The following is an 11253-nucleotide window of genomic DNA, read 5'->3' as shown; positions in this document are numbered from 1 at the left end:
TAGATACAAAGTCACGATAAACAACGTAGAACAACGTAGATACTACATTAAATCCATCGTCAATTTCTTCAGACGAGTAGTTACATTGTGGTTGTCTGTTGCCTGTCACAGTAGCAGCTCAGAATGGATATGTTGTATACAATTTACAGAAGTACTACACAAATCAACTCTATATTGACTACTGAATAACATGGCGTGATTCTATAGGTTTCGATTATTAAGATTTTTTTTAATATTTTCATAAAGATCTTTAGTATATCTAAATAATCCTATTAAAACTATATTAACATGTTTAATACTTTGAGGAACTCTATTATATATCAAATTAAAAAATACGGTAAGAAAAAGAAAAATAAAAGTACCGATAAATAATAGATCATATTTTTTCAAATGTGCATGTGCAAGGTTATAAACATAAAGCTTTTTACATTAATATTCATTGTAATTTTAGGGCAACGAACGTACATAGGAAATTCATTAGATACCATTACAAATAATTCAAGTCGACGACAATCTAAAGAACCATTGAATATTTCCTATCAATTATGTGGCCAACCAACAGCAATAACACATCCGCATTTAATGAAGAATGGAGAAGTTGTACCTGGTATTCAGCTTTGTGAATTCAAAAAGAGACGAGACAAACTGATAAAGAATATTATTTCATATGCTTGTGTCACAAATCTAGGCAAATCACATATTATCATTATTCCTTCTGCATCCAAAGTATACATGTCTGACAAAATTCCGTATGTTTTTCGTCAAAATACGGACTTTTTGTATTTTACTGGTTGTCAAGAAGCCAATAGTATTTTGATAATTACAGCAAAAAATGAAAACTTTGTAACTACCCTATTTCTAACACAACAAGATGAACATTCTGAACTATGGGATGGCCCTAAAACTGGAATTGAAATAGCACCTAAAATGTTTGGTGTTGATGCAGCATTTCCAGTAACAGAGTTCGAACAGTTTTTTACTTCTTTTATGAATGAAAATAAAAAAAGTACTATTTGGTATGACAATGTTGATGTAGCACAACCTAATTTACATAATAAATTATGTGAATTAATGAAAATAACAAGTGGTCAAATGGTTGTTTCTCCAACAAATATAATACATAAAATCAGATTAATTAAATCACAATCTGAAATAGATTTAATGAGAAAAAGTTGTGAAATTATATCAGCAGCAATATCTAAAACTATAGAAATATCAAAACCTAAAATGAGTGAGCATCATCTGTTTGCAACTGTGGATTATGAATGTAGAATGAATGGTGCAGAATTTTTAGCATATCCACCAGTTGTTGCTGCGGGTAGCAATGCCAATATTATCCATTATATTACTAACAATCAAATAATTAAAGATGGAGATATGGTTTTGATGGATGCAGGTTTGTTAGCATATCTATAGATGACAAATATTTTATTCTTTATTCTACCTTTATTCTTTAAAATTTTAATTAGGTTGTGAATATCATGGATATTCATCTGATGTAACCAGAACATGGCCAATTAATGGAACATTTACTCAAGAACAAAAAATTTTATATGACATAGTACTGGATGTTCAAAATATTTTAATTCATAAACTAAAAGAATTACCATCGTTAGATCAATTATATCATGATATGTGCTTTTTATTAGGCAAAAGATTACAAGAAAGTGGTCTGATACCAAAACATTTGAATAAAAACGAATTATTTTCTGCGGTTTACACTTATTGCCCACATCATGTAAGCCATTATTTGGGGATGGATGTACATGACACTGGGAAAATTTCTAGGAGTCTGAAGCTTCAACCAGGAATGATAATCACAGTGGAACCTGGTAATATACCTTGAGAAACATTAATTTATTTGTAACATTTAAAATAACTTTACTTTTTATCATTTATAGGAATATATATTAATCATAAAAATCGATTTGCGCCACCAGAATTTTATGGCTTAGCTGTTCGTATTGAAGATGATATTTTAATAACAGAAAATGATTCAATAAATTTAACGGAAAACTGTCCGAAAGAAATTATCAAGATTGAAGCTTTAGCGAGTCAACATTTGTAATGATAAAGTGCGTGTAATATGTATACTGATTTAATATAATTTTATTGACATGTTTGATACAAAGTAATCATTCAAGTTTTTTGTTTCAGATTAAGTATGTAATACATAAAAGATGACTGCATACAAAATTATGCATATTTTTATTTTATTCGTAAATTTGTTTATATGTGAATAAATGAATATTATATACTTGCAACCAATAAAGGATAACTAAGAAAAACAATAACACGGTATACACAAAAAGGGCTAGTACAAACATTTATGTAAAATTAAATTCATTCACGAACTGATTACTCAAATATAAATGATAGCCCAAATACCACAAATATATATATATATATTTATAGTAACATAAATATCATAGAAAGTTTACATCAAATGAAATTAAGAGCTTTAAGGTATTTATCTTACGTTCATTTGTATAAACTTGTACAAACAATTGCTTAATTAGTTGTTTACAATGTAATGTGTAAAATTAAGTTGTGAAATCGTAATATTAAATTTTGACACAATATATTATATAACAAGATTTTTTAGTTTAACATCAGCTTGCTTTAAAGTAATGTAATTTATCAACTGCTTTACTCGTAGACGTGCCCAAACCAGATGGTCATGTAATGCATGAATTTGAGCGGCCGATAATGCTGCACTTTCAGGATAAGCAACTGTGGTGCATCCAATCCCTGAAAATTTAGTAAATTCTATTTAATAATGTTCTTATAACAAAAGCTGATAGCATGATTAAATTACAGTCGAGAATTCACCTGATGGAACATTAATAGACGACCACAAATCTTGTGAAATATTAATATTATTGAAAGGTGGGCAATTAATAACAGGCAGAGCTGTGTTTCCAGAGAGTACTGGACCCAATCCATTACTTCTCCCTGCTACAGCTATTAACACCACCTAGAAGGGAGAAGAAAAACTTGTGATAATTAAAAATAAACAACACACATTCGTCAATATCAGTAGTTTTATCATTATGTTTCCGTGATTAAACGACTTCGCAATATACGTCCGAGCGATATTCAATTTATTATGAATGCAAATATTGTTGATACTTTATTTACTGTATTTAATACAGTAAATCGACTATTATCGCTGTTATTCTTGTAATTATTATTCGTTATTTAAATGAGTGTAAATACCTCTAACATATTTTTAAATACGTATAAATATCAAAATATCATTTGATATATTTTTAAAAACCTATACGATATTTTATTTTATATAACTGTAAGTTTATCAAAATATAAATTATAAAATTTCTAAAATATAATATAAAAATTATAATCCATTCATTTTTTAAGATAATAATATATGTACCTTTTCATAAGTACCTTCGTATTCTGCAAGAATACGCAATGTTTCTTGAGTACCTTTATGGGCACTGCATACACGAAGTTGAACCTTTAAACCTAAAGACTTTGCATGTTCTGCTATTTTTTTACAATGATCTTCATCAGAAGGTGATCCCATTAGAATAACAACAAGACTCCTAGCTGGTGGAATGAGAAAGTCAAGTTGATCTGCTACCCATTTAAAATTACGTTTTACAGTATCCAAATCTTCTTGAGTTACAGTATTCAAATTTCTATATACCTACAAAGCAAAGGTAATGAAATTAAGTTAAAAAAATATCATACCTTTACTTGCAGGATAACTGCATCAAATACCTGTTTATCTTTCATCAATCTTTTATCACCAGATGGCCAAAGTCTCCAAGAGTCACTGTCAATTATATCTGCTACCATAATTTCACCATTTATGTTCACTCCAAATTCTATTTTCATATCAATAAGAGCACAATCTCTAGTTGCCCATGCCCTTTCTAAAACCTCAAATACAACAAGTGCAGTACGTTGCATAATATCAAATTCATCTTTCCCTATTATAAGTTCATTCAACTTAAAACCAATAGAAATAATTTGTTCCTCTGACCATTGTGGATCATGATTGGCATCATCTTTAAAGAATGTTTCTTGTAATGGTGGATTAAATCTATATCCTTCGGGAACTCCTAAGCAATAAAGATTAAAACAAAGTAACACAAATAATAAACATCTATATATAACTTTGTAATTACAGTAATTATTATTATACCTTGATGCCTTTTTAAAAAACTGCCTGTAGCTAATCTTCTAGTGACCCATTCTATTGGGACCATTTCACATTTTTGTGCAATGAAAGCAGTGTCATTTACCACTTCGATAAATGCAGTTTTTATTCCAGCTTCATTTAACAATTGAAAAACTTTAGCTGTAGTAGCTGTACTAATTGCAGCTTTCCCTTTTAAATCATGAGATTTTTCACCATCTCCAGCAGTAATACGATCCTTACTTTGTAAGAGACATAAAGTAGAATCATTTAGAACTTCATAAACCTTTTTGGTTTTTCCTTCAATTATGAGTTTTCCACACTTATATTCTAATGATATAAAAATTATTTATATTATATAAGCAATTGAAGGAGATGAAACCTCTTACAGAAAACAAATTATTATATTTAATAAAAATTTAATATTTAATAATATCATTTCAATTTTAATATGAATTGAATAAAATCAATATAATTAATATGGTATGATATTAAATTGTAGGATTTAGAAATATGAATATTTAAATAAATGAGCCATATAAAGATAAAATAATTTGTATATTATTGAACACATAAAATTTGTCCATTTAAGAATATATATAGGATATATAGATTATGAAAGCATTCCATAATATTTCATACATCCGTACCGTATATATCGTACCGCATATATCGTTTTGTATTGTGGTTAAAATATTATGAATATTAAAAGATTAAGTGATACTACTAAAAAAACATATTAATTGTAATTTTTTTTCAATTAGTTGAAAACAACGAAATAGACAATTTATATATCTAGTAGCAGCAATAATCTTTAATTAAATATTATAATCACGTGTGATTACATTTTTAAAATATAAATTATATGTCTGCATATTTTATTTATTATATATTTTGTATCCTTTATGTATTCAAACAGACAAACACATAAAAGATACTTGTCTGGAAGATGAATATAAATCTCCAATATCGAAAATAAAATAAAATACTTTCTAACTTATATTTCTAATAGATAGTTTATACCAAAAAAAGTCACTTCATCTTTTTAAAATCATATTTTTCTCATTTTTCTTTTAAATATAATGCACTTTGTAGTAGATACTTACCTTTCATGTTTTCTGTCTTCGATCCACTTAGAGAATACTTCGTATTCGTAACTTCTCAATTCCCATACGATTAACGATCTTTAATGATCCCCTCTTTCAAAACTATGCTTCGCTTGATTGGTGTAAATTTATAAATAATCTTTATATAAGTTACATGTTAGATCTATGAATATTGTGTGTATCATATGAAGAAAAATTCTTGAAGAGATCACAAAAAAACCAAATGCTCTAATTCATTAATCTAAGAAATTTGAATAAATTTTGCTATTTTAAAAACTGATAAAATTATCGAGTGCTATAGGGGTACGTAACACTAATACATGCTTATTTTAAACATATAAATTAGTTTTAAAAGTTCTTTAGAAATGACATATCACGTGTCACAAATATAAATTGATATACTAAAAAGTCATAATAAGATTATAATCAATCATAAACAGCTCGATCATGAAAAAGAAAGTTCTTATAAACAACATGATGCTATAATATATTATTATCATTATATAAGCTTGGATTTCTATGATTTGATTACTGAAAGTTTAATTTATATCAAAAAGAAATTGAAATAACTATAAAATCATTTATAATGGCAAATTAAAAAATAATAATCACTTAGCTATATTTGATGTACGCGTAGATATATTGATTAAACGGCAGATTATAATCGATCTTTTATAAAACTTTAGCAAGTTACATCCGATATTTTAATAAATGTAAGCAAGCAGTCAAAGAGTTTAAAAGTAAGATAATAACTAAAGAAGCTAACCCCTCCAGTCAAAAACAAATTTCCATTGACCAGCATATTCATTCGTATTTCTAAAGCTAGTCGAGAAACATCTCATGTGAATCTCTTTCAAGCTGACAGACCCGAAGGCTCAAACTTCTGACGCACGTGGTATGTATGAATACATAGTTTCAAATTTGTATACTTGAATGAAAATGTTTTGATAGAGTGATCGAATCCAATGATAATCCATTAAAGTAACACAATAAAATAAATTTAGCCATAAGAAAAATAATATGAAAAAAATTTAGATGTAATTTATTTTTTACATTTGTTATTACAGCGTCAAGGATCATATTCAACAAGTAGGTACAGTCTCTGATAAAAAGATTGCAATTGTAATAGAATTACAAACTTAATTTCTTTAATTGATTGAATATTGAATAAATTGGTAAAATTATTATCGTTCATAATTTTTTCATATTGAATACGTTATTGTTCCAATAATTTATATACATGCACACAAACATGCACGTACGCGTATGTGTATTATAAAAGAAGAATATATTAAGTTTTGGATAGTAAAATCTGTATATTATAAATTGAAGAAAAAACTTACTTTTAAAAAATAATTATTTACTAATATATTTTACAATATTGCAGCAAGTGGCAAGATTAACTTGTAAATATTTTCTACATATACCAATATCAGTATGTATAGAATCAGGGATGTAATGATGAAATCAGTTGCGAAATACAGATTAAGCAAATATATTAAAAAATGTAGTAATAACATTGAAAGAAGAATTCTATCTGTTTATTAGGGGTCAATAGTTTATATAGGGTCATTATTGATAATTCCTAAGAAATCTCAAGGGTCTGCTATGCTTTACAATATAAGAAAACTGTTTTCTTTTCATTATTGCATAATATTATATAGTATATTACCTTAACTTCTTGAAGTTTCAATCTTAAATTGATCTTTTATTATACTTAAAAATGTAAGTTTCAATTTATGGGATAGTATGATAAAGTAATATATCTTAAGAGTATTCTTTATTTCATATTTTATCTGATAAATTAATGTCTTCCAGATTATGATTAAAATATCTTGTAATATGCAAGCAGATTCTTGCACTGAAATAGTACCTCAAGAAAGTAAAAGAGATAAAGTACTGTGCACTAAAAAACAAATGAGAGGTCAAACAATGACTGGCCTCACACATGAATGTGGAGTTTTTGGATGCATTGCTGCAGGTGACTGGCCATCACAAATTGACGTTGCTCAAGTGATTTGTTTAGGTAAATTTATAAATGCATTTACTATGATATATTTCTTTAGAAAATATTATATAATAAGTATCATTAATATTTATTTAGGTTTAGTGGCATTACAACATAGAGGTCAAGAAAGTGCAGGCATTGTTACAAGTGAAGGTGTATGTTCAAAATCTTTTCATGTCCACAAGGGTATGGGTATGATTAATAACATTTTCAATGATGAAAACATGAAAAAACTCAGTGGAAATCTTGGAATTGGTCATACTAGATATAGTACAAGCGCAGCTAGTGAAGAAGTTAATTGTCAACCATTTGTAGTTCATACTGCACATGGAGCATTAGCAGTTGCACACAATGGAGAGCTAGTGAATACAGAATCATTAAGAAAAATGGTATTTCTATCTGTAGAAAATATACAAGAAATATTTTCATATTAATTTAATATTTGTTTCTGATAATTTTTGATTTACTGTTAGGTATTAGGACGTGGAGTTGGTTTATCGACTCTCTCAGATTCTGAATTAATAACACAAGCACTTTGTTTGAATCCTCCTGAAGGTGAAGTTAATGGCCCAGATTGGCCAGCACGTATAAAACACCTCATGCAATTAGCACCATTATCATATTCATTAGTAATTATGCAAAGAGATAAGATATATGGTGTTAGAGATCCATATGGAAATCGTCCATTATGTCTTGGAAAAATTGTACCAATTGGTAATTTAGGTAATTTTATATCGTCAATTATAATAAAAACTTTATAATAGAATGTCAGAATTTTATAATATATCACATTAGATAAATCTCTTTCTATTACTATGAATGAAATAAATTATCTTGTCAATGATTAATCGGAATTAACAAAATCTTCTTATATGATAGGGGATGAATCAGATGATGATGATGAAGCTGAAGGTTGGGTTATTTCGTCCGAATCATGTGGCTTTTTAAGTATTGGAGCACGATACGTACGTGAAGTATTTCCTGGAGAAATTGTAGAATTAACGCGCGAAGGTATTAAAACTATAGACATTGTTGATAGACCACACAAAAAGCCTCAGGCATTTTGCATCTTTGAATACGTTTATTTCGCACGTAGCGACAGTATTTTTGAAGGTAATCTATCACAATATAATAAAATGAAAGTAACGTAACATAACAAAAATTTTAGAATATATAATTATAGTAAGTAATTTGTTTTATTTCTCATAATAGGACAAATGGTTTATTCTGTTCGCATGCAATGTGGACGAGAACTTGCTTTAGAATCTCCGGTAGAAGCAGATATAGTTAGTTCAGTACCCGAATCTGGAACTGCAGCAGCACATGGTTATGCCAGAGAGGTAGAGTTATTAATTTATAAGGATTTTATAATTACAATTAACAATAATATAAAACATATAACTGCATATATGTATTACTAATTTACAGTCTCAAATATCTTTTGCGGAAGTGTTGTGCAAGAATAGATACGTTGGTCGAACGTTTATTCAGCCCAGTACACGACTTAGACAACTTGGCGTGGCAAAAAAATTTGGAGCTTTATCAGAAAATGTAAAAGGAAAAAAATTAATTCTTATAGATGATTCGATTGTTAGAGGAAATACTATTGGACCTATTATTAAGTTACTTCGCGATGCAGGAGCGAAAGAAGTAAATCCTCTTTTTAATATTTTGTTTAAATTTGGTATCCACGTTATTGTACCACCAGTATTGTAATTAGTTTGAAATTTATGAAAAAACAAATAATATATAAATCTTTCTTTTTTTTACAGGTTCATATTAGAATTGCTTCCCCTCCATTAAAATACCCTTGTTATATGGGAATTAACATACCAACAAGAGAAGAATTAATTGCTAATAAATTGGATAATGTGAAATTAGCAAAACATGTTGGAGCTGATAGTTTAACATACCTTTCAGTGGACGGACTTGTAAAAGCCGTAAGATTTGGTATGGATAACCGTGAAAGTAGTTATATTGGTCATTGTACTGCCTGTTTGACAGGAGACTATCCTGATGAACTTCCTAGTGATTTGGAATGGTAAAAAAATAAATTGTATTTATGTATTTATGAATAGTGAATTATACATATCTAAATCAGAAATACGAGTCTTCAGCATTGAAAAATTTGATTTCTTTATATATATTAATTGATTGACTAATATAATACAATGTAATGTTAAAAAGTAATTCAGTATTTGAAAATTAATTTAAATAAAGTACACTCTATTTGGTATATAATAATAGAAACTGATAATATTTTGTTGAAACATATTGTTTAGAAATATCTTCTTACTTTGTTATGTTTTGATAAATAAGTATAGTATAGAAGTACCACTATATTAATTTTAGATTAAGTTAGAAAAGTAGAATTAAGCAATATAGATTAAGAAATAAATAAATGTTATTCATTTGAATGAATATCAGTGATATTAACTACGTTATTGTATATTATTTAATTTATAGACATATTCGCAATAACTTTATGTACATTCCTGTTAATTTATTGTTGCATGCGATTGAAAATGTCCTTTTGCAACTATTTTAATTATTGTGAAATTTCTTTCATCTTTCCTTCTCATTTAAGTTTTTTTATAATTTTGACATTTTATGGATTTATTTAATCATTTGATATGATCTCACATCTGTTATTTCCTTCTGTATTTTCATTTTCATTAATTTCTAATGAATTAAAACTTTTAGCAATATTAGACTTATCAGATGTGTCTTTCAAACTTGACACTTCATCATCATCCATATGTTTTTCTAATAAGATACGTTTCGTTTTAAATTCTTTGCTTTGTCTATTTCGACTCACACTTAGTTGTTTGTTTCGAGCTAGCTTAGTCTTATAACCTTTTACAGATCTCATTAAACAATGATTATCATTTTTTGAGACTGAAGATTCAGATTCTAATGAAATTTTATGTTTCTTTCGATTTTCATAACAATTGTCTTCAGTGGTGTTTGAAGTTTGATCATTAATTTCGTTAGGATACATACATTTTGAATCAATTTGATTATCACAGTAACTTAATTCCTTCTTTGCATCAACATGAATAGACTTATTAAAATTAGAGACTTCATCCTTATGGTTATATATAGCAAATGGATTATCCTCATCAGACTCAGACTCTAATATTATACCTTGAGATTTTTTTTCTTGTCTGATTCGTTGTTTTTCTAAATATGAATGTAATGCATTTAACCTATTATCTCGCAGAGTCTTCCAAAATAAAAGAGCTATAAAAACAGAAAAAATTGTAATAACGATATGCAATATTAAATAAATTGAGCTGCTGCTATTTTTGGTACCTTCTTCTTGATATTGAAAAGGTATTCCTGCTTGTTTAAGTGTATTTGGATTTGGAATACACTCATTATTTTCAGAATCACCTAGAACTTCTGTTCTAGATTTTGTAAAGATTCTTTGCATTTTTAGACATTTTCTGGTTTTAGCAAAATATTGAAAATTTGGAGCAGCATCAAAGACAGGGTCATCTATCATGGGATTATCATTTTTTGTAAAAAACATATAAGTACCAACAACATCTTCATAGGAACCCTCATAAAACTGAAATTGTTAAAAACAAAAATATAATACAAAATCTGTAAAATATTGATCTTTTTTATTTATTTATATATATATTTTTTATAATTACCTTTCCATTAATTTGCATTATAGGATGTTCCGTATCTATACCGATCATATCCAATCGTAATTCTTTTTCACTAAACACATTACCATCAACAAGCCCTTCAAATTCTACATATACAAGAATTTCTTCCTCATCTGCGGATATTTCTTCGTCCATTTCCGTAGTGATTATATGCATATTACTCATGATTCTTACTGACGTTTATTTGTCGTTTTTTGCACAAATTTAAAAAAATATATATATATTATTAATCACAAATATTTATGAAAGAAATGAAGTGGAGCTATGGATTGATCTGAGTTTATCGGTAGT

The 11253-nt window shown here is 27.7% G+C and overlaps 4 protein-coding genes and 1 long non-coding RNA gene across 13 annotated transcripts; 2 read left to right on the top strand and 3 right to left on the bottom strand.

Annotated features, from left to right (window-relative positions):
• The first annotated feature begins 3 nt into the window (after positions 1 to 3).
• LOC126864824 (xaa-Pro aminopeptidase 3-like) lies at positions 4 to 2414 on the top strand. The gene is made up of 5 exons (XM_050616635.1): positions 4 to 337; positions 452 to 1396; positions 1470 to 1832; positions 1902 to 2075; positions 2158 to 2414. The coding sequence occupies exons 1-4, from the start codon at positions 289 to 291 to the stop codon at positions 2066 to 2068; spliced, it is 1524 nt and encodes a 507-aa protein (XP_050472592.1). The 5' UTR covers positions 4 to 288; the 3' UTR covers positions 2069 to 2075; positions 2158 to 2414.
• On the bottom strand, positions 2095 to 5433 carry LOC126864830 (bifunctional phosphoribosylaminoimidazole carboxylase/phosphoribosylaminoimidazole succinocarboxamide synthetase). The gene is made up of 6 exons (XM_050616652.1): positions 5275 to 5433; positions 4175 to 4498; positions 3748 to 4091; positions 3398 to 3673; positions 2833 to 2977; positions 2095 to 2751 (listed from the first exon to the last, which is right to left on the bottom strand). Exons 1-6 carry the CDS (start codon positions 5279 to 5281, stop codon positions 2585 to 2587), a joined length of 1263 nt encoding a protein of 420 aa, XP_050472609.1. The 5' UTR covers positions 5282 to 5433; the 3' UTR covers positions 2095 to 2584.
• Positions 5434 to 5626: 193 nt separating this feature from the next.
• Positions 5627 to 9721, top strand: LOC126864818 (amidophosphoribosyltransferase-like). 9 transcript variants are annotated; one of them, XM_050616619.1, is made up of 8 exons: positions 5627 to 6169; positions 6342 to 6363; positions 7093 to 7671; positions 7756 to 8005; positions 8162 to 8395; positions 8495 to 8622; positions 8711 to 8932; positions 9055 to 9721. In XM_050616619.1, exons 3-8 carry the CDS (start codon positions 7096 to 7098, stop codon positions 9325 to 9327), a joined length of 1683 nt encoding a protein of 560 aa, XP_050472576.1. In that variant the 5' UTR covers positions 5627 to 6169; positions 6342 to 6363; positions 7093 to 7095; the 3' UTR covers positions 9328 to 9721. The 9 variants fall into 9 exon arrangements, with proteins under 9 accessions (XP_050472576.1, XP_050472573.1, XP_050472579.1 ...); XM_050616616.1 differs by having other exon boundaries at positions 6662 to 7671; XM_050616622.1 differs by having other exon boundaries at positions 5627 to 7300; positions 7379 to 7468; positions 7598 to 7671.
• LOC126864874 (uncharacterized) lies at positions 8344 to 9338 on the bottom strand. Its single transcript, XR_007689362.1, has 2 exons — positions 9196 to 9338; positions 8344 to 8593 (listed from the first exon to the last, which is right to left on the bottom strand). It is a non-coding gene; the product is annotated as an uncharacterized LOC126864874 (long non-coding RNA).
• LOC126864835 (uncharacterized) lies at positions 9397 to 11139 on the bottom strand. Its single transcript, XM_050616657.1, has 3 exons — positions 10945 to 11139; positions 10598 to 10856; positions 9397 to 10525 (listed from the first exon to the last, which is right to left on the bottom strand). Exons 1-3 carry the CDS (start codon positions 11125 to 11127, stop codon positions 9903 to 9905), a joined length of 1065 nt encoding a protein of 354 aa, XP_050472614.1. The 5' UTR covers positions 11128 to 11139; the 3' UTR covers positions 9397 to 9902.
• Between the last annotated feature and the right edge of the window lie 114 nt (positions 11140 to 11253).

Source organism: Bombus huntii, chromosome 4, assembly GCF_024542735.1.
Source record: "Bombus huntii isolate Logan2020A chromosome 4, iyBomHunt1.1, whole genome shotgun sequence".
NCBI classification, from domain to species: domain Eukaryota; kingdom Metazoa; phylum Arthropoda; class Insecta; order Hymenoptera; family Apidae; genus Bombus; species Bombus huntii.
Note: the sequence above shows the minus strand (reverse complement) of the source record. Positions and strands in the feature narration are given on the sequence as shown.

Bases quoted from the DNA above. Each gene is read 5' to 3' on its own strand.
- LOC126864824 (XM_050616635.1), top strand. From the start codon at position 289: ATGTTTAATACTTTGAGGAACTCTATTATATATCAAATTAAAAAATAC. The intron at 338-451 runs GTAAGAAAAAGA...TTGTAATTTTAG, and splicing joins ATATCAAATTAAAAAATACG to GGCAACGAACGTACATAGGA. The intron at 1,833-1,901 runs GTAATATACCTT...TATCATTTATAG, and splicing joins GATAATCACAGTGGAACCTG to GAATATATATTAATCATAAA.
- LOC126864830 (XM_050616652.1), bottom strand. The intron at 4,092-4,174 runs GTATAATAATAA...TTTATTGCTTAG, and splicing joins TTTTTTAAAAAGGCATCAAG to GAGTTCCCGAAGGATATAGA. The intron at 2,752-2,832 runs GTGAATTCTCGA...CTAAATTTTCAG, and splicing joins GTCTATTAATGTTCCATCAG to GGATTGGATGCACCACAGTT.
- LOC126864818 (XM_050616618.1), top strand. From the start codon at position 7,096: ATGATTAAAATATCTTGTAATATGCAAGCAGATTCTTGCACTGAAATA. The intron at 8,006-8,161 runs GTAATTTTATAT...CTTATATGATAG, and splicing joins TGTACCAATTGGTAATTTAG to GGGATGAATCAGATGATGAT. The intron at 8,933-9,054 runs GTAAATCCTCTT...TTTTTTTTACAG, and splicing joins GCGATGCAGGAGCGAAAGAA to GTTCATATTAGAATTGCTTC.
- LOC126864835 (XM_050616657.1), bottom strand. From the start codon at position 11,127: ATGAGTAATATGCATATAATCACTACGGAAATGGACGAAGAAATATCC. The intron at 10,857-10,944 runs GTAATTATAAAA...TAACAATTTCAG, and splicing joins TAATGCAAATTAATGGAAAG to TTTTATGAGGGTTCCTATGA. The intron at 10,526-10,597 runs GTACCAAAAATA...CTGTTTTTATAG, and splicing joins TTTTCAATATCAAGAAGAAG to CTCTTTTATTTTGGAAGACT.